The following is a 23,313-nucleotide window of genomic DNA, read 5'->3' as shown; positions in this document are numbered from 1 at the left end:
GTCCCTTTCCCACCAAGTAATCCTGGTACCCTTGTCATATGTTAGGTGCCCCTGTAGTCTGAAATCAGGAAGCACCATGCCTCCAGCTTTGTCCTTTCTCAAGGCTGCTTTGGCAGTTCAGACTCTTCTGTGGTTCCATATTTATTTCAGAATAATATTTTCTATTTCTGTAAAAAATGCCATTGGAAGTTTTTAATTTCTATCATCTAACCTGAGATGTTTTATTTTTTATTGATTTTATTGGGGTGATATTGGATCACAAAACCATACAGGTTTCAAGTGTACAACTCAAAAAACATCTGCGCACTGAATTGTGCGTCTATTGCCCCAAGCAAAATGCCTTTCTGTCCCCATTTCTCCCATCTTTGTCCACCTCCACCTACCCCACAACTCCCTTTCCTTCTGGCTATCACCACACTGTTGTCTGCATCTTCGTGTTACATATAACACACGTATGTACAAATAGTGCCCCTTTTTTATTATAAAGCCATAAGCATATAATCCTGTATGCATAAGTGTGCATAACAATAGCACACTCAAGCACACCATATGACATTTCAGGTAATGTTCTAATTAAAACTATTAATTACTACACCCATATTATTACCCTACCAACCACACTCAAGCAGGAATTACTTCTGCTTGACCCCGAATATGGTTTTTTGCTTAATCCCTTCACTTTCTTTCATCTGGTTCCCCCACGCCTCTCCCCTCTGACAGCTTTCAGTCTGTTCCCTGTGTCCATGCCTCTGTTTCAAATATTTTGTCAGTTTATTTTGTTCTTTAGATTCCATTATAAGTGATGTCATATAGTATTTGTTTCTCTGACTAGCTTGAATTGCACTGAATCTATAGACAACTTTGGGTAATTAGGATCAATTAATTTTTTTCTACAAAAGTGCAAAAGCAATTAAATAGAAAAGGGATAATGTATTCAACAAATTGTGCAGGAGTAACTGGACATCCGTATGAATCCTGATTCCTATTTTGTACCATATACAAACATCAACTAAAAGTGACGTTAGATATAACTGAAAACCTGCTTATAAAACTTCTAGAGGAAAATCTTTGGGATCTTTGGTTAGGCAATATTTATTAAATACAACACCTAAAGCATAACCCAAAAAAGAAAAATAAGTGATAAATTAGATGTAGTAAGTACTGTTCTTCAAATGACACCATTAAGGGAATGAAAAAACAGGCCATATACATTTTGGTTATTGTTCTAGGAAATACATTCTAACACCCTGCTTTACAAATACACAATAAGAAGTCTGTTTGCCTGTTAATGTTCGGCAAATTTCCGCTATTCTGTTGCCACTATTAAATCAAATAGGTAGAGGCAAAGTAACAAACATGGAATCTTCAGACCAGAATTGGGTACTACATTATCATAGTGACTGCCCACCTGAGAAAGAGTTTGAAAGCAGAGACATATAGCCCGGGGTGGTGAACACACAATACAATACACATCTGATTATAGGATTGTTTACACTTGAAACCTGTAAGTTTATTAACCAATGTCACCCCAATAATCTCAATTAAAAAAAGTAAAGTAAAACAAACATACAGCTCTAATTCTGCAGCAGACTATTTGGGGACTAAGTTATAGTAATTTTAATCATTAAAGATTGGCAAAATTGAAATGTTTCAAAAACTATTTACAATGACCTGCCAGATTCACATCTGAGCTTCTTAAGGCACATAAGTAGTGTTTTACTGAACTGAAAACATAATGTTATATTTAAGTCCAGCTTCTTCAAACGTTTCTTTGATCTGAAAAGCTAGTTTCAAAGAAATTAGCAATGAAAGGGAAGAAGTTTGGAGCTGAATTTTAACCTACAACTCCTTGCTTGGTGATAGGAATTAGTAAAGTTATATAATGGACTTGTTAACCTAAAAATAAAATGCTCACTTTCAAAGTGAGAGGTAACTGAACATATGTTGAGATTAATAAGAATAGCTATTCAGGAAGCACTGACTCAAGCAGAACCCCAAACAGTGCTCCAACTAGGTGATAAAGGCAACTGGTATTTGTGCAAAGGGGAAAAGGAACAATTACAATTACAACATTAGAAGGTGGGCATTTCTATTGGTGCAGGTAACATACAGACTAAACAAAAAATCTGACAGTCGCCGGTAATCTGATTATACCAATACAGAAAGCACTTTCTGTCACAGCATGTGAAAAATGTTAGTTTTTCACTTGCAATGTTTGCTTTACCTTACAAAAGTGAAGAAGTCTTCTATTACTTCAGAGAAAAGAAAAAGATGTAAGTATACAGAGATAATTCTGACATATTTCAGATATTAAAAAAGATTAACCAGTATAATCTGCATAAAATTTACTTTTGTTGAAAATGAGTGTGAATTATTCCATTTTGGGGCCATCACCCACACAAATGATGAGAGCAACAGCAACACAGTGGTGACTGCAGTGATGTGTGTCAAGACCAGGGTGCCATGCCTAGCCATGAGGCCTCAACAAATAATTGCCTCTATTATCCCAACATAAACTACAAGAAAACAAGATCTTGTCTGATTTTCTTCGTTACAAACCCTGTCACACGCTGTTCAGTTATTTGTTGACTGAGTGAAATACAAATAATTTAACACTTTAACTTAGTCACAGGATAGGAAGGTTTATATTTATATTCTCCAAACTGTCTAAAATTTTATATAACCTGGGTTTTTATTAGGAAGTGTACTGACTTCTGCTTTTAACGTAATGCTCCAAAACAAAAAGTAGTTGAGGAACTTTTTCCCTTCCACTGCTCAGTTCATGTAACACAATATGATTTAAAAACCAGAATTTACACTTCCGTCTTATAAAAAGCTGCCTGTGGTTGTCCGGTATTTCCTAAGTGGGTCATGTCACAGATAATAACTGAGGATGGGAGAAGTCTGGTGTGTGAATCTAGGAAACGCAGATCTGAGCAAAAGTGGCTGCTGGCCAGGACCAGCTAAGTTGCAGAACCTGTTGCACGTAGCCCGAGTAAATTCTGTAAAATCCAAATTCTCAAGAAGATTGATAGGACTTGCAGAACTGGAGAGAGCTCTGGGCAATAACCTGTGGAACATAACTGTGTCTGTTAGGGCGGGGACTATGCCAGAGATGAAGGTAAGGTGTGAGGTCAGTTACCTGTCGCTGCTATTCTTCTCTGTGGAGACAGAGAACTTAGGGGATGATTCACTAACCTGCTGCTAGTAACTTTAAACAGTGCCCCCCCCCCAAATTATTATTAAAATCTAACCAAGCCTGAAACTAAGCATTTTTTACTTGCTGAGTTTTGACTTTTTTTCAGCAACACTGAACATTCATAACTGGACATTATAACATGTTTACAAGTAGTTCATATTTTTAAAAACTACTTCCACTGCAGATGTAAGGGGGGAAGGGGGTCCTTGTACTCTCTGTCTGAATGTGGCAGCTAAGACTGAGTGGGGGAATCGGGGAGTGAGGGGGACTGAACCAACCTACACTCTTCCAGACTGGTACCTGTTTTATCTCTGAAAGGTACTTTTAAAGCCAATTTAAGGTTACTAGATAATATTAAATCTCTCCTGTGGCAAAAAGCACATAACACTAGGGCAAGTTCACATTTCACACACTTCCAGAGGGCTGGAAACACATACCGTACAAAACAAGAATATTAATAACATATAGACATTATAATTCAGTTAAGAATCAAGATATATAAAATTAAACTATCAATTCCTACCTCAAAATAGTCCTTTCTATAAATAAGATAACTGCACAAGTTTAAAAGGGGCTCTTCAAATTGAAGTTACTAACCAGAGCAACTCCAACTGGTAAGCAAAATTCTAGGTAAAATATTTATTTCCCCATTAATTCCCTTATTAACAACTTTCAGTTCATAGAAAATTAAGATGGGTCTCAGGAAACAAAAATAAATCCTGTCATGGGTCTCCAGACGTCACTATTCCCACAGTATCCCTCCACTTCACCTATGTAAGCCTTTGGCTCCCTGCTCTTCGGCACCGTTCTGGCTCCGTTACTCTCCTCTATGTAGCCCTTTCAAGGGAAGCAGTCCAAGCCAGTCCTCAGTGGTTAGCTAGAGGAGATCCAGTTCTTGGTCCCACCCTACTAAAACATCAGGTAGTTTATTGTTGAGAACAGCAAACAAAGTCACACGTACACATTGAGTCTCTTAAAGTTTGTTTTCAACCATAACACACTGTATCTTTTGCTCCTTGGAAAATTTTGTTGAGTAAAAACTTCTTGTTCCAGGGAGATTCCCAGTCTGGAACTTGCTGTTGTCCTCCTATAGTGTCATTTATTAAGTTCTTCTCTCCCCTACATGCATATTATATAAAATGATTCCTGGAGCTGTAGGTATGATGCAATTCAGATTCAATTTGTGGGGAAACAATACTTCACGGGTACTCTTACTGGGCAAAGGGTTTACAAAGTTGTAATATTCTAATTCTCTTTCCTTATTCTCTTATTAAGTATATTATCAAAAACTTAAAAATCTCTTTTATTAATTTCTTGGTTACATTGAGTCCAAGGAAGGAAACTTTCATTCAGAAAAGCTTTGTTCAACATTAGATTCTTCATCTTTACCAATTTCATAGCATTCCCTAGGATTCCTCAAAGGTAAAAACAGATTTTTTTTGTGTGGTATCTGTGAATTTATAGATTGTGTATGTTTTTATCCAAATCAGTTATTATTAGTAAAAGTAGTATTGCTGTCCAAACTGTGAAAACTTCAGTCCGTATTAGCTTCAAGTTGGCTCCTGGGTCCTTTGGACATAATATTATTAGCCTTTGTTACCTTCCTTACTTTCTGATGCAAAAGGATGTCTCGACTGCTCTAGCACATTTCTTGCCCAGATCTGGAATCAACCTTTTCTCCAAGGTCCCCTGGTTCCTTTGAATAGAAATATACAATGTGGACACTAGGGGTGCTCACTGCTACTGGGCTGATTATTTGTTACAGGTGATTTTTGTGGACAGAGAGAAGCAATGTATACTTTTGCGATAAAATCTATGGGTCATACTGATCTGTTACTTTCAATTTAGAATCATGAATACAGGATGCAATGTAATCTCATCAGTTTAATGCCTGCATTTACTTTCTCCCGTGTGGAAAATACTGTTTTCTCAGGAAACCAATAAATCCTGTTAGGGGTCTCCAACTCCATGAAGCATCCAACAGAAGACAGAAGGGGCTTACATTCATTGGAACAATCTCCAGGAAGTGTTCGGTGTAGAAGATGCAGCTCATTTATATTCTGTAAAGAATCAGCCAGGTGTCCAAAGTTGCTAGCTGACAAGTGATAATGAACGCCATCTAGCAAAGCTTCAAAGTATTTAGTTATTTCTTTAAATTAAAGCCTTTCAATTTTTTCCTCTTTAGGTTTCATTATTTTAACAAATGTATTCCCTTTCTCATGTGTATGAATATCTGGTAATAAGAATTCAAAACTGTATGATGCAATGGAACGTTCCCTGTAGTTTCTTCCTTTGTGAGCTGATTCTATCATTTTGAGGGAACTTGGGCACAACTGCAACATACAGTAATTTGTTAGGACACGTCATTATGCACTCCACATTGTCATACCTCCTTAGTGTCCCAGGACAGAAGACAAGACAGTCTCTGAGATATATTTGTGAATATATATGAAAACTATTGGTAGTATTTATTTAAAGATGAAATGGGTTTTTAACCACAGTGCAGGAAAATCTGTATTTCCCATAAGTTTGGATTCACATGGAGAATGGCCTGGGGTTCATGCTGCTGGTGGCTTCATGCCCCCACTCCCCTTGAGGCTCACAACCTTGATTCAAAGAGCTGAAGATGAGAAATTCTCTCATGATTTCCTCATTCCTTCAAACACTCAGCCCCCTTTCCCTTTCTCCTTCCGCTCCATTCCCTGACAGCAGCAGAAAGAAATGAAGCATGGGGCACCTAGGGCACCTAGTACACAAGAAGTCAAAAAGCAGCTTTTAGTGTTGTCTGGTAACTCTTTGGACACATCCACGTCTTATGCCCCAGTGTCGTTCAATCCAGACTCCATGCACGCAGGAAACTTCAGCAAACAGTGGCCACGTCCAGCATAGTCATAATTATACTGATGTAAGCTACCAGCTTCCCCCAGGACCACAGTGATTTGAATCCTCTGATGTATAAGGAATATGAAGATAATGGGGGAAATGGGTCTCAATCTGGGTCTCTCTCTCCCCCCAAAAACTGTAAATCAGAAATTATGTGTATATAATGTCCAATACAGGTCTGAAAAATAGTTGAGGCAGATGGAATAGGTTGATATTTTTCTCAGGTGATCTGCTATGATGACTTTAACAGAAGCTGGTACATTTTTTTTTTCCTCCCCTAGCCGAATGAGGAGTTTTTGTTTGGAAAATGGAATTCTTTTCTTCTTGTTCTCAGGGGTCCCAGGGCCACTCTCCTAGTCTCCTGGGTACCCTTCCTGAGGAGGGTAAAAGCTTAACTAGGCGGATCTTGTGAATTCCAATGAAAGGGGCCTCAGGCAGCCACAGAAGATAGCTAGAGTTAAGGGGATGCATTCGGGGTCCCAGAGATGACTCACAAAAGTTGTTAGATAGTGGAGAAAGAACCGTGCCTGTTTCCCTCAGTGCAAAGGAAAGAGGTTACATTTGTACAATACAGACTAAATACAGAACAATCCTTAAGCTCTATCAATCCCAGGGCTGAAGCCTGGGAGGAGGCCAAGGGGCAGCCTGGTGGAGAAGAAACCTAATTAGAAGCTCCATTCTTTCTACCAAATACCCTAAATAACTTAAAGCACACATGTTCTGTATGAATGGATCAATATAAATTTTTACATTCAAATATACTAGCTTGAAAGGGCTTAGTAGCAAGTTTCTTACCTATATAGACTGATATATTGCTTTTTAAAAGGTAAAAAACATAAGATTTAAATCTCATTGTTTTTAGTAACAGTAATCTGATGACAATGATACGGAAAGGCTGAGTTTACCTCCTCGTACAAATCCATTAGTAGCTATTGCTGAAGTAGACAGTCCTGTGATGGTTGTCACAACCGTGGCCATCATTATTACAAGGACCGACAGACCTTTAGAGAAGAAGAGACGAGACTGAGAATTTCACTCTTATTTAAACCTGCCGTGTTTAGAACTGGTTAGTCCAAGTATACTAAATTTCAAAATAATCACCTTATTTTTATCTCATTTTAGAAAAATAAAATCAGAATTATGAAAAAAGTAATACTAAGACAACAATCTTGTACAAAGGAGGACAAAGCTTAGAATGATTCCAACTGCTTCTATCTGATAAGGTTCAGAGCCCAGACTCGCACCGTGCTACTTCTGTTTGTTCATCCTTAAATGAGTCAAGCAGTAGGTAACTTCACTTACCTATTCCAGCTTGACCTACAATCCATGATAATCTAATAAAGAGCATCACACCCCAAATGTTTAACATACAACGTACCTGGAAAAGGAAGAGAGGCCGAGTCACAGGTGAAAAAAATGATCAAGTATATAATACAGCATAAATGCTATACTAGCCAAAAGTAGCATAACTACATTTAAAACTATAGGAAGTCATTTTAAATGTAACTCTTATCCCAACCTTTCCTTTAACAGTTTTTTAAACGAGGTTAACGAGAGCTTAAATGTGAGCTAATGCAAGGAGAAGTATAATGTCACGTGCGACTATGTGTGTATGTCCGTACACACATCCAGCACAATTATCTGGGGCACCAGAAGCAACTGAACAAGAAAGCTTGACTTCAGTCCTTAAAAAAAGTAGTTCATGTTTCTTTTTGTCAATGCACATAAGCTTCATTTTTGTTTTAAAATACTCTTTTCATGATTTCTACTACATATTACATAATATTTGTCAACACAAAATGCCAGTTGTCCACATATCTTTCAAAAATCCTAACTGTTTGTGAGATAGTTGCCTAATTTACTTTTACTTTTGTTTATTATGCCCATACACAGAACACAGTCTGAAATACTAAGATCTAAGAGCAGGCAAACTAAACTATCTGGAGCTTCACCTTCACTCTATTGACCAGGTAATAAAATCACTACGACAACTGAGATTTCCCCTCTACTTCTTCCCTAAATGTTAATACAACTCCAATTAATTGCTTTCAAAGTCCCAACGAGAGGTCATTTCAGCCTGTCTACTCTAGTCAGACAGAGCTTTAGTGCCTGTTCAAACACAGAAAAACAGAAGTAAATCTGAACCTGAATCACCTGAAGCTGTCTATTGATGTGAACTTGACACTGAAGAAAAGGATTTTTTCTTTATTCTGTTCCCTGTAACCTCTATATATTTCTCCTAAAGATAATGAGGTAGTAGAAAAGGAAGCAGGCATATTTCAGATCTATTGCCTGCTCAGCTTTCTTGACTCTGATGCTCCCATCAATTTAACAGCTTCATACTTAACTACTGAAAGGTGATGCAATGTGAAATTTATGAGGCAATAAAATACAGTTTAGAGGTAATCAAGTATAATTTGATTAAATTAAAATATAGTTCCTTTACTGAATTTAATAGGCACAAGGAAAGGAAGTTATTTATTAATTTTGTCTATTAACTTTCAGATCAAAAAGTTTAAAGAGAAAAAAAGAGCTCTCTTGAGAATGAGCATACTATTAAGATTTTATAATAAACAGAAATGTTATAACTCTAAAATATAAGTCTATGTGTACATACTAATACACCCTTGATCCAGCCAAACTTCACAACTCCTTTACTCTCTGCAGTATACGTGGCCACAGCGTCTCTGGTTGGAGTACTTTCCTCCCCGTTTGCAAAGCCATCCTCAAACGGTTCCTGGTTATAAATGGAAAAATGTGAATTAATGCTTAAGAATTATTTAAAATTTAAAATCATCTGAGAAAAACAAACATTACTAAATACACTTAGCCATGTTTAGAAGGACATATTATAGACTTCCAAAAATGAATGGTTTCTGAATATTTTACCTGAGGAAAATATAAAGCAATGAATTGAAAACTTTAAGTTTCAAAAATTTAAATCATATGACAGTAAACCCATTTTAATAATTTCAAATTTTAATTACACTTTGGCGGTGTCTGAACAACACGGTAAATACTGTTTGCTAAGTACAGGCTAGCTAGGTCAGTCAATTCAGACCAATTCAGACCTCTCTCCAGTCCACAACTTCTTACTGCCTAGTTGGCATCTTTCCCACATCTGAAATTTCAACGTTAACAATTTAGATCTCCTTTTCATTGCCAGTGAACTCAGCTTTCTCTCTATAATCCATGACAGCAATATTCCCAAGACTCCCAACATTCACTCACAACTCCTCTCTTTACCCCTTATCTGTATTCACTCACTCAGTGCTGTTCATTTTTCCCTTTGCAGTTTGTCTCAGATTCACACATGAACTGGTTGACACAACGCGTTTCCATAACCAGTGTTTCCTTCTTAGGTTTTTATATTTCATGTCTGACTATAATTCTTAGTTTTTGTTCTCTATTTTCTTTTTTTTAAGATTTTATTTATTTATTTTTAGAGGGGAAGAGAGGGAGAAAGTGGACAGAAACGTCAATGTGTGGTTGCCTCTCACGCACCCCCCATTGGGGACCTGGCCCGCAACCCAGGCAGGTACCCTGACTGGGAATTGAACCAGTGACTTTTCGATTCACAGGCTGATGCTCATTCCACTGAGCCACACCAGACAGGGCTTATTCTCTATTTTCTCTCTCTCCCGGGTTCTCAACTTTTGTTCAGTCCCAAGTCATGACAACCAAGTCATAACAAATTTCCAAACCTGTAACAGTGCCTTAAACATGTCATAAAGGGTGGAGGGAGGTGTTGGAAAACAGAGCTATAACTTCTACTATGTGAAATATATAGAAAATAAATCCAAAGATCACTAAGAACTTAAAAATGAACTTTAATGTTAACCACTTCTGATAGTTCACAAATTTAAAACAGATCCTAAGAGAAATTAATTATAATAATTGCCCTTTCAAAAAACAATTTCAAAACTATCTACTGTACCAATGATTACTGTACTATACTGTAAGGGATGCCTCAGGCTTATGATACATAGAACTACCTTCTCCCATGAAATTTTTTTTAGTTAGCCCAATCTGCTATACTTTTTAAAAAGCTTTAAGATATAATTTACAAACCACATAACTTACCCATTTAAAGTACACAAGGCAATGATTTTTAGAATATTCAATGTTGTCCAATTATCACCGCAATCAACATTTTCACCATCCCCTGAAAGAGCTCCATACCCATTAGCAGTCACTCCCCATGTCCCCTTTCCTCCAGCTCCTGGCATTACCAACTTCCTGTCTCTATGAACTTGCTATTCTGAAATTTCATACAAATGGAATAATGAAATCATACAATATATGTAGCCTTTGTGTGTGGCTTCTTTCACTTGGCATAACATTTTTAAGGTTCTTCTATGCTATAGTATGTATCAGTATTGCACTCCTTTTTATTACCAAATATTACTCCATTTATGAGATTTACCCTATTTTGTTTTTCCATCCATCAGCTGATGATCATTTGGGTTAATTCCACATTTTGGCTATTATGAATAATGCTGCTATACACACCTGTCTACAAGTTTTTATTTACCCTGGGTATACACCTACGAATGGATGATACTGTTTGAAATGACTACTTCTGGTCATTTTTCTCATCTCTTACATCAGACAGTAGACTGCCACTCCTCATTTCAGTCAATGTGCTGCCTATTGTTCTCTCTCCCTCCCTTAGACTCTGGTATGCACATGGAAACCAGTAACCATTAGACTTGTTAGAAATATGTATAAATAGAAAAGAAATTGTGACTAGGGGTCTGTTAGCTCAATCACATGAGCAACCACTTTTGATTACTTCCACTGTCAGATGTGTTCTAGATCGTCATGCATCAGTGAGGATCCCAAATTAAAAACATTCCTCATGGGGCCTGATGACTTAACTGTTCAATTATTCAAATAAAAGCCAAAACAAAAATGTTTGCCTCTTAATTCAATTAACTCTAAAGTAGACAGCAGTTCCTTAGTTTTCATTCTAGGATATTTAGTACTATTCAGTTAACTTACAAAAGGCTATAAAATTATTACAAAACCTCCAAGTATTACCAAAAAATATAATGTGTATAATATACACAAAAAGACATCTCTCTTTCCATCTCTTTTAAAAGAAAACTAAAGATGTGTGTTTGTATATATAATAGGCTACTTAGCCTAAGACTAAGTATTGATGTAGGCGTCTTTTTAACAGTGCAAAAGTATGCAGGCATCTTAAAATTTTTGTAGTGGGTGTTTATCAGAATTCCACTTCAAAGTTGGAGATTTATTAGTAATTATGCTAGTTTCCACTATACTGAAAACAACTATACTCAAAACCAAAGATTCTCCATAATGTATGAAATATTTTAAAATAAAGATGGATCCACATAAAAATGAAAGTTTATCTTCCTCATCATGTTCCAATAACTTTATTTCAAAAAATACGTAAAAAACATTGTTATTATTTATAGTTCAATCATTATATTTAAATACAAGGAAATTGTGTTTATAATTGTATTAATTTCTTGAAGTAACAGGAAACCACAGTAGAATACACATACAGGTTTCTCTCACATCCAGAAGTAGAGTGACTATGAAATGGCATAAAGTGAAGAAGCAATTACTTTAAGATGCGTCTTGTTAGCAAACACACATAATAAACAGACAAAGCACAGATGCTCCCAGACAGTTCAAAGCTTAGGGTGGCTTAATGCCGAGATGATGAGTGTACTTCCCAGAGAAGCAGGTTGGTGGTGCCACTCCCTGAGCCCTGCCTCTACAATGGCTCACTGCAAAACAAATGCCGAATGCTATTTTTGCTTTTTGCCTTTTTTTTCATAAATGGAAGAATCCTGTTTGGATTTTTTTCAGTTAGGACAACCAGGTACTAATGCAGGTCTTTTGTAAAAGCAAAGTGGCATAAAGCAAACTTTCAAAAAGTAGGGGATACCTGTATTTTGTTTCTTTAAATACATCAGTTTCAGAGAAATAAGTAAATTGTTGGGTAGGGCATTTGGTCTACACATTAAAAATTGCATAAAAACCTTACAATCAGGAAAGTTTCACAATTACAATTATGAACTATGCATTATGCTGATATAAAGGTATATAAATAAAATCTTGAACTTGTTTTTCACATAATGGATAAAATGTCAAAAATAGCAACATAAATGATTTTATGGATAACATCATATTAAATGAGGTCAGACAAATTAATTTAGATTTGGGGAAATAACCCTTCAAAAAGCAGCATTGTGATTCTGAATCGACCAAGCAGGGATTGAGGGTGAGTGAGGTGAGAATAGAGTGGGGAAACAAGGAAATGACATAGGAGATAATGGAAGATCCAGATAGGAAGACCCTCAGGAACTAGAATTTCTTTTCTTTTTTTAAAATACACTATTAAAATTTTTATTTATTTATTTTTTAGAGAGGGGAAGGGAGGGAGAGAAACATTGATCGTTTCCTCTCTTACACCCCCAACTGGGGACTGGCCTGCAACCCAGGCATGTGCTCTGACTGGGAATTGAAGCAGGGACATTACCATTCAGGTTCGCAGGCCAGTGCTCAATCCACTAAGCCACGCCAGCCAGGGCCTAAAATTTCTTAATGAAAGAAATAGAGAACTAGTAAGTTATGTCAGCCTGAAAAGGAAATAATTAATTCAGTTGGACCTGTTAAATTTGAGGAGCCATGAGACAATTAAAGAGTTCTACCAGGGAGTTAAAAAATTCATGACTGGAACTTAGGAGAGGGGCCAGAATAACAAGCTAGTGGGTGAAGCTATGGAAACAGAATGAAAAGAGAAACTTACAGAGAGAAAAAATGAGGAGGTGAACATTTCACTGGGGATATAGAAAAAACAAGAATGAAAGAGAACTCTGGTCTCCCTGGTCATTATTTCTTTGCAGGGAGTAGAGAAAAGGAGAATTTTTACACTGTAGACAGATAATCTCTTCCCTCTTCTATATTCAACTTTCCACCTCAACTTGATCGTTAACACCGCTTGGTGCATTCCTCAATGCACACCAACCTAGCTTTACCCCACCACAACACTGAACTAGTTTTATAAACATCCAAAGACCTCTCTGCTGCCAAATCTAATGTACATTTTCAGTCCTTGTCTCCCTGGACTTTTGAAACAACAATTGATACCATTAACAGCTCCCTCTTTCTTGAAACATTTCTTGAAATACCATACTTTCTTCCAGCCTCTTTTACCCAGAAATAAAATAGGAAGAGTCCCTTGAACACTTGGTCCTAGACCCATCTCCATATTTTCTTTCTACTCTCATCTTACCAGACCTGAAGCTATAGGCACCATCTAAGTGTGGTAAGTAGTAAGTGATGGCCCCGTTCATTTCCAGATCAGACCTCTCCTGTGAATTTCAGATGTGTGTGTAAATATTGACGTTGCCACTGAGATGTTTCATTACGTTCACTATTCTAATTCTTAACAAATGGGATTAAGAAGTTGTCAACGTGCCATGAACAATTTTTCTCTAAATAAAAGAAAATAATTTCTTTTTTTATTAGTTTTATTTCCTGACACTTAACTTTCAAAAAAGAATTTGACAAGATAGTAAATTCTTAATAATTAAAATTCTTTTTTTTTTAAATATATTTATTGATTATGCTATTACAGTTGTCCCATTTCCCCCCCCTCACTCCACTCCATCCTGCCCACCCCCCTCCCTCCCACATTCCCCCCCCCCCATAGTTCATGTCCATGGGTCATACTTGTAAGTTCTTTGGCTTCTACATTTCCTACACTATTTTTACCCTCCCCCTGTCTATTTTCCACCTATCATCTATGCTACTTATTCTCTGTACCTTTACCCCCCTCTCCCCCTCCCACTCCCTTATTGACCACCCTCATGTTCTAGTTGTTTGCCTAGTTTGCTCTCGTTTTTGTTATAGGTGTGGTCATTAATAACTGTGAGTTTGCTGTCATTTTTACTGTTCCTATTTTTTATCTTCTTTTTCTTAGGTAACTCCCTTTAACATTTCATATAATAAGGGCTTGGTGATGATGAACTTCTTTAACTTGACCTTATCTGAGAAGCACTTTATCTTCCCTTCCATTCTAAATGATAGCTTTGCTGGATACAGTAATCTTGGATGTAGGTCCTTGCGTTTAATCTTGGGTAATGTAATTATGATGTGCCTTGGTGTGTTCCTCCTTGGGTCCAGCTTCTTTGGGACTCTCTGAGCTTCCTGGACTTCCCGGAAGTCTATTTCCTTTGCCAGATTAGGGAAGTTCTCCTTCATTATTTGTTCAAATAAGTTTTCAATTTTCTGTTCTTCCTCTTCTCCTTCTGGCACCCCTATAATTCGGATGTTGGAACGTTTCGAGACGTCCTGGAGGTTCCTAAGCCTCTCCTCATTTTTCCAAGTTCTTGTTTCTTCATTCTTTTCTGGTTGGATGTTTATTTCTTCCTTCTGGTCCATACCATTGATTTGAGTCCCAGTTTCCTTCTCATCACTATTGGTTCCCTGTACATTTTCCTTTGTTTCTCTTAGCATAGGCTTCATTTTTTCATCTGTTTTTCGAACAGATTCAACCAAGTCTGTGAGCATATTGATAACCAGTGCTTTGAACTGTGCATCCGATAGGTTGGCTATCTCTTCGTCGCTTAGTTGTATTTTTTCAGGAGCTTTGAAGTGTTCTGTCATTTGGGCCATTTTTTTTGTTTGTTTGTCTTGGCACGTCTGTTACTTTAAGGGGCGGAGCCTTAGGTGTTCACCGGGGCGGGGTAATGCTGGTGGCTGCGCTGTGATGCTGTACGTGGGGGAGGGGCCGAGTGGGAGCAATGGCGCCCGCCTCACTCTCTTCCGGATTTCAATCTTCCACTCCGATACCCACAATCAAACTGGGCCACTCTGGTGCTGGTTCCCTAGTAAGTGGGCCTGTGCACGCTCTAGGCCCCTGTGGGTCTCTCCAACGACCTCTCCTGTGAGGCTGGGAATCTCTCCTGCCGTCCCAACCCCCAGGGGCGTTTTCAGTCAGAGGTTTGAGGCTTTATTTCCCCGAGCTGGAGCCCTGGGTTGCGCAGCGGTCTGCTTCGCTGCCCGCCGTTCGTCCGGTTTATCTGTGGGCGAATGTGGTGCCGCAAGGTGCTACCCGCCACTCTGCCTGCCCCACTCTCCGCCACTCTGAGTCCGGCCCTCTGGGTTTATCTGTGCAAATGTGGGACCACAGGGTCTGCTAGTGCTCGGACTGCCTGCGCCATTTGTCCCACACTCCGCCAGTCTCAGTCCCGCCACAGCCACGCGAGTCCTCTCCACCCCAGTGCCGTCTCCGCCCCTCCTACCAGTCTGGATGAATGGTTATTTTCTGTTTCCTTGGTGTTGGTCCCCCTTGCTGTTCGATTCTCTGTCAGTTCTGGTTGTGCGAGGAGGCGCAGTGTGTCTACCTATGCCGCCATCTTGGTTCTCCCAATAATTAAAATTCTTTATAATATAAAACCTATTTTAGATTTATTCCTTACTGCACATGACTTAAATATTTACAAAATTCTCAGTTTCCAATATCCACAAATTAACTTGTTATTTAACTCACTGGTTTAAATTATATTTTACATAACAAAGTTCATATTTCAATTCTTGACCTAAAACAGTGCTCATAACACACTGACTTCGTTTAATGGTAATTTTTCAGTGAAAAATTCTTATAAAGTCAAGCTATTGTTTCTTCCCTAACACTAGAATTTTCTTTACCATTCAGGTGACAACCTACGATGAAAATCAGATTTCTTTTCAAAATAACAAACAAAAATCAACACTTACTCAAGTTTTTAGAAAACTTACAATCAAAAACCTTAACAGTGCTTTACCGAGCTCCATAACCTAGAGTGCAGGATTGTGTTCCGTGCACATTATTACATCCTTATCAGTTCCAGAAGTGCACACCAATGTGCATCTCACTCTTAAATGCTTTTAAGTACACATTACATTAAAATATCACAGTTTTTCATCTTTCATTGAACATCCCAGTTTCTAAGTTCACAAAAACTTTATCTCAAGTATACAATGTAGCACAGCATAGGTGGTCTCTGTAATGTCCCTGGCCAGGGACTTAATACCCATGAAAGGTGACTGTGCAGGAATCAAGTCATGTATGACCACATTTTCTTCCACAGTAAGTTAATAAAGATGTTTACACTGTGCAAAGAGAAATCAAGACCATTTAAACAGTGCAACTTCTAAATAACAGTTAAAATACTAATAAAACACATTTCTGGCAATGTTTATTACCAATCTATTCATTTTTCATATGAATTTATTCTATTTTTACAGTTTAACTGGCAAAGGCTGGGCAAAAGGGTCTTTGCTCAGCAATTTCATGCCATAGTTGGCAAAAAATAACCTACATTTTTTTTTTTAAATTTGGAAAGAGGAGGAAATGTTTGAGTCTTTGTTTTATTTTAGTATTGTTTTAAAGAACAATTAAGCAAAGCTGTACCAAAGTGTCTTCTTTAGGTCTTTAGGATGCCACAATATTGTTTCCAGGTAGACTTCAGGATGCTGAAATATGAACACTCTTTGAAGAGGAAAATATTCCATTGCCTTAACTGTGTTTAATGTATTAAAATGTCCAAGGTAATTACTGATGTGATGTTATTTGCAGATTCTGAATTTGCAAAAAAAACAAAACAAAACAAAACAAAACAAAAAAAACAAAAAAAAAAACCCCAAAACCAGTTTCTGGGCTTAAACCACAATCATATCCTTCTACTCATTCATTAAATACTTATTAACCTATTTTGTCAAGCACCATACTAGATACCTCCCGGCCCTTCTAGAGTTGATATTTTTATAGTAGAGACTAGAGATGAAAGATATGTCTTCCAACTGTAATCCAGGGCATTTTCCATTGTACACACTAGCATCTATTAAATTGAATGCTTAACCAATCGAAAGAAGGTTAGGTGTCTTTTCAATAATACTCTCTTTTCAAGTCAGTCTCTCTGTGAAAATCAGTTTCCTAATCTCTAAAATGGAGATGATAATCTCAGCCTCTAGTACCATCCTTTGGAGTCTTGAGGCTCTCTAAACGATCCATTTGTAATAAGACAGCCGTATAAAGCAGCTGAGGCTTCTAGCATGATACAAGTTGATTATAATACAGCAATTTAAATTTCATGCAGTGTCACATTAGAAATGTGAGAATGTGGCTCACTTATATATTTCAAAAGAATTAGTAGGAACGGACCTTATTCCTAGCTAGCCTGGCTTCTCAATGCCTGGTAATTTCAGTAAGAACAAGATTATACACTCAGTTGACCCTCTCAGAGCAAGGACAGCAGTTTCCCTGGAACCCGGTGCTTTCAGTGTCCAGTCTACACTGCTCTTGTGGCACCTCTTGCTGAGAAGCTCAGATCTATATTACAGGAGGACCAAAGCCCTTACCAATTCTTGCAACGAGGGGTCCTCTTCCTGTCCCTTCACTGCATCTCTGAAATATATATTGCATTAAATCTTGATCATGTTTTATGGACCCATTGTGAGTCTCTCTGCTTCTGTGTAAAGGTCCATTTGTTTAGAGGAACAAAATTTTTTGACATCACCTCTGCAAGTAGAAAGTGGTTCTTAAACTGATAACATTAAGTGGCATAGTTGTTGTAAAGGTTGTGTAAGATAAGGTATTTATTTATAAAAAATAAAAAGCAAGGGTGATTACTTATTAAAGATGACAAAAATTGCAAAGAAAGAAAGAAAACAATGAGATCATTTTAGTTTTTCATTAAGACAAAGTTTTATGTACTGACTAATCATTTTCATGCTGTCACAAAGTGTGGGCCAAACACTGACTAACCCTGCCAAGTGAAGACTAGCAAACTGTACTGTGCCTGGCACATCTAGCATTCTGATCTGGTCCCAATCACAATTCATGTACCTTTTTACACAGTAAAGCAACCTGACTAAAGAATATAAAGTGACAGAAAAAACCCCAGCATGAACAGGAAAAATTGGGGGGGGATACACAGCTATAAAGTTTTAATGATTTAACAATAGCTTACTTAAGAAGAAAGTACAGAGTAGAAGAACGTACAGAAGAACGTTCTACTCTTACAAGACCATACAGAGTAGAAGCTACGGTAGAGCATTTAGAAATTTTAATATATACAAAAACATTTACCCTCATTCATTATCCAACTTCAAGTTATTTTGGCAGTTCGTATCACTTAAATGCTAAAAAATTCTGATAACTACAACCACCAAAAAAGTCACAAGTCCAACATTAAGGAAGATCACAAAATAAAACAAATATAATAATCCCTTCCAGAAATTAAGTTTTAAATTCTACCCCAATTTAACACTTGCATTAAATAAAAACAAGATGGAACAGCCTATTTAGTAGTTAAATACACTTTATTTCTATGTGTTTCTGAGCAATCCCCTCACATTTTCCTATAACTACACAAATACTTGGAAAATACAACAGAGAAAAAGGGATGATTTTTTTCCCATGTCAACTGACCATCCCAATTCAATCCTGGATAAGAACTGGCTTGTAGGTAGGAAATAATTTGGTTTTGCATATTTAGGGGTGAAGTGGTCCTCACATAGAGTCCAACCCAATTCAAGTTTACTGTGATGTACACCAGACTTTTTTTGCTAAGTAATATTGCAGGATACAATGAAACGGTTCTTCTGTCTTCAAGAAACAAGAGTTTCTTATCAAATCTGGTTGTACATCATCTAAGTTTTGGTTACTTATTCCCAAGCAATAAATAAAGAGTTCTTAGTACGTGAGACCCTCATAATCCGCCTGGCTTACTTTAATAATGAATACTATTCGCTGAAAGCCTACTGTGTGTCAGACACTTCCCTAATGCTTGGTATCCTATTTTCCTGAATTGGCACATCTTTGAGGGGTAGGTACTATTTCCCTCCCTTAACAAATGAGGAAACAGATTTTTGAGAGGTTAACTTACCCCAAATCATGTATCTATTAATGTGGCAGCGCAGAGAATCTTCCGAAGGGTAGAATTACACATGTCACAGTGAGCCAAGGAAAATTACTTCAGGTATCTACTTTGAGCAAGGGAACTAAAGACAGACATCACCCAACTAAGGAAATCATCCTGCTCAAACTTCCCAATTCCCCAGCTATTTTCACTCTTTTACTTTGCTTCACCTTTCCCTTCTTCCTCTACTTCCAAACCTAAGGGCTTCTGATATGGTCGTCATAAAAACAACAGAAGTTCTGCACTGGATGGCACCAGAAGGAAATTTTTTTAAAAACTCTGTGCTTTTTAGAAATTCCTCCAGGGTCCACAGCATCTATGACACTCTGCCCTACAGGACTGTTACAGACAGCTGCATCGGATCGCCGATGGAGACTAGTGTCCATGCATAATCAGCTGGAAGGCATGTCAAATGTTCAAGTACAAAATTGTGTACTCAAGTTATGTGTGCAATTTAACTGTGGAAGTTTACTTGGAGGCTATTGTGGTAGAGAGGGTAGGTAAAATATGCTGATCATTCCGTTTCTATATTACCTAGGATTTTTTCCTCCCAATTAAAAACCCACATTAGCTGCTCAACCAGCTATTCCTTTTAGTCAAATGTTATACTATGTCATACTAGGTTTTTTCTTCCCATATATCCTTTACCATTGCAACCTCTGGACCCACACCCTTTCAGGAAGGCTTGAAAAAAAAATTATCCACACAGAATTATTGAGATTCCTCCTGTGTGGTTTTATTACCACACAGTAAGATTTCACATGATTAAAGGTAAACAGAAGTCTCTTTTAGAAGTGAAGTCTCTATAGTTTTCTAATCATAGACCACTTCCCTATTTCTATTAATTTTCCTTTAAGTTTTTTATACATCCTCAAACTCCTATCCTTTAAGTTAGAAAATTACTAAAAGGGCTCCAACTAAAATATTTAATTAGATAATAATATTGCTGTATTGCTGAAATACTGGTTTTAAAGTATTTTCTCCCAGGGGACTTTCTGCTTGCTGTTCCCTCTGCCTATAATACACTATGGCTGAGCTCCTTCTTACCCTTTAGGTCTTAGCTTAAAAGTAGCCTCCTCCTTCCCAATCCACCCAACACACAGTTTCTTCGCATGAATAATAAATAAATTGTAGCATCTCATACAATGGAATAAAAATGAAATAGCAATGAAAATGAATGAATGATAAATACAGTGAGGAAAAGATGGCAGATAAAAATGCCCAATATAATTTCATTTATATAAAATTTTAAAGCATGCCAAACTATATTGCAGTTGGCCCTTGAACAGTGCAGAAATTAGGGGCACCAAAACCCCGAGCAATCAAAAATACACATATAACTTTTGACTCCCCCAAAAGTTAACTACTAATGGCCTACTATTGACCAGAAGCCTTACTTACCAATAACATAAAGTTGATTAAAACATATTTTGTACGTCACATGCATTATATACTATATTCTTACAATAAGCTAAGCTAGAGAAAAGATTAAGAAAATCCTAAGAGAAAATACATGTATAGCATTTATTGAAAAATATCCATATATAAGTGGACCAGCACAGTTCAAACCATATCATTCAAGAGTCAACTGTGATGTTGTTCAGGAATCCATAAAGGTGGTAGTAGAAGCCATTTGGGGGGGGAAAAATCAGGACAAAGGCCACGGAAATTACCACCCTAAGTCCCGACAGCAGCTGCTTTGGTAGAGGGATCAGAAAAGAGCACACTGAGGACTGCTGGGGTGCCAGCAGTGTTCTGCTTCTTGCTCTGGGTGGTGGTCATTTAAGTAGGTTATACATTTGGTTTTTTTCTCTATATCCCACAATAAAAAGACAGACTTTTAAAAGAGTAACAAAAATGTGTTAAGTGTTTGGTATACTGCCTGATGCTAACAGACTAAGTGCTAAGTAAATTTTGGCTATTACTATAAACAAGAAATAAATGATCTTTTATTGTAACTGTCCATGCCATGAGTTTAAATAACTGGATGTTGAACAAATATATAAAAATAAATACTGCAAAACATCATTCATCTAGACTACTACATAGCTTCTAATGATCTGATATTAGCAGAGTTTAAGATTACCTCTGGAAAAATAAAAACAGTGACCTTTACATACAAACATGACATCACCATTCTGCCTGGTGAGAAAGGATTTATCACCTGTATCACTGGCAAGTCAGTTGCATACAGTGTGAAGAATGAGGCTTTGATGATCACAGATCACACTAGTAGAACTGTTCTGCAACTTCTCTGTAACTAAAAACAGGCTTAGTAAATGATAGCTTCCTCCATTCCCCATTTCCTTCCGTGGCAAATGATAAACACTACACCTGGGCTAGCCTAGGTTCATGGTGGATTGCATAGTCTGAGAAGAGAAGCTAAATCTGGGTCCAGCTTTAGTTAAGCAAATTAAATCTCTGTTAATGACAGCTAAAGGAGTGGGAATCTCTATTTCAGGGCACTGTTAATATAGAAGAATTTACTGTTTTGTTTAAAGCATCTTATTATTGATTTAGATAAACCCAAAATTGCATGTCAAAAATGTTAAAAGTTCACCCAAAAAATGCTATTAAATCCTATAAACAAACCTGTGAACTAGTATTAATAAAGTATTAATAAAGATACTTTAAAGATAAAAACTAACATAGTTTAATAGCATGTGCTTAATACTAAGGTATGCCAAAGTGTTAAATTAATAGGAAACATAGCCAAATGAGTAATAAAAGTTATGCATATATATGCAAATTTAGATGCCAAAGTGGCTGAGTTTATTCTGACAATTTTTCATCAAGTACTAGCCATTATTTCATCCCCAAACTACCAACATTTCCTATCCGTGCTGTCGGTGATTGGTGTATTCAGTGTAATGCTCCCCATACAGACTACTCTCTCAAAACAAAGTATTGTTTTACAGGAATCCAATCTGCTCTGGTTAACAATGGTCTATTAATATCCAAGGGCATTAATGCAAAGCTCAAACTCAAGTGCCTCAGATAAAAGTGGATGGTGTGCCCATGTGACTTTACAATGAACCAAGTCAGAACTGCTGACTGCGGCCAAAGAATTCAGTCCTCTCCCTAGCCCATCATGTTCTTTACTGATTATTCAAGACTGAGTTACAACAGAATGCATTAAGGATAGCATAATTATGTATTTCAAACCCATACAACTTGCTAATGTCAACAAACCAACAAGTTGACAACATTTTAATTCAAATTACCAGAAAATTTGTACCTTCCAGTATTTAATAGTATAACAATGTGAGCTACATTTCAAATTGTTTTATTTTTTTAAATGAAAACCAAAAGTTGTCAAGAATATAAATATATGACTAGTGGCATCATAAATGGGCAGAATATTATAGAAACAATGTACATGGGTAAACATGTGATAAAAAAATTACATTTAGTGCATGGCATGCACTTGGTATTTCATGTATTTTGCACATGAACATGTAATCACTTCTCACTATGAAGTATCACTTTCTGTAGAAGGAAACTGAGCATAAGAGATGGCAAGTCCTTTTCCTGAAGGTAACACCAGTATTAGTGGAAAGACCAAGATTCAAGTTCAAGACTAACAGCTTGGCTATCCATGCATGTGAAAGAACCTAGGGCAAATGGGCAAAAAGCAAAGACCAGAAAGGAAATACGGGTACAAGGGTAGCCCAAAGACAGAGCTGTTTTGGGTGAGATTCCTGAGTTCACTGCCTTTTTAAACTGAGAGCATTCCCTAGATATGTGTAACTTGGAAGACTATAGGTGAAGACTTATTAGAGCTTGAACCATCAGAGAAGAGAGTCCAAAAGCCAGCAGAAGAACTGGAAATTAAGTGGAAATTTCAAAGAAAAAAGTGGAATGATAGCAACAGTAAGCCCCAAATCTCAGCTGACAACTGAGATTTGGTGTGGGGGAAACCACCCTCCTTCCCCCAGGAGCCAAGCTTAAAAAAAAAGCAGCTGGAAACCTTAAAATGGAACAGAGACATCAACTACTGAGTAAGCTGGGGAGGACCCAGTTTGGAGTTTAAACCTAGGCAAGTACTTGTTACAACAGAAAACAGTAATCCTTAGAAGAATATAAACCACCACCGCAACCTGAAGTCACTACCATGCATTATCTACATTTCCCGCTTTCATGTCAAAATATTACTAAACAGGAAAATACAACCCATTATCATAAGGAAAAAACCAAACATTGGAAATTAACCCCAAGTAGGCCCAGATGGTAGATTTAGGAGACAATGACTTCAACTAAGTATAACAAACATGTTCAAAACTT

General features: G+C 37.2%; 1 protein-coding gene across 2 annotated transcripts in view; it reads right to left on the bottom strand.

Moving 5' to 3' along the window:
- SLC12A2 (solute carrier family 12 member 2) overlaps window positions 1-23,313 on the bottom strand; it is a 91,467-nt gene that overhangs the window by 54,593 nt on the left and 13,561 nt on the right. For both annotated transcript variants that reach the window (XM_024571619.4, XM_053910876.2), the window contains exons 2-4: window positions 8,700-8,819; window positions 7,385-7,460; window positions 6,988-7,083 (exon numbers count right to left, since the gene is read on the bottom strand). In XM_024571619.4, coding sequence (XP_024427387.3) covers window positions 6,988-7,083; window positions 7,385-7,460; window positions 8,700-8,819 — 292 coding nt within the window. The remainder of the gene's footprint in view (window positions 1-6,987; window positions 7,084-7,384; window positions 7,461-8,699; window positions 8,820-23,313) is intronic.

Source organism: Desmodus rotundus, chromosome 1 (assembly GCF_022682495.2).
Source record: "Desmodus rotundus isolate HL8 chromosome 1, HLdesRot8A.1, whole genome shotgun sequence".
NCBI classification, from domain to species: domain Eukaryota; kingdom Metazoa; phylum Chordata; class Mammalia; order Chiroptera; family Phyllostomidae; genus Desmodus; species Desmodus rotundus.
The sequence above is the reverse complement of the archived record's forward strand: the minus strand, read 5'-3'. Positions and strand labels throughout refer to the sequence as shown.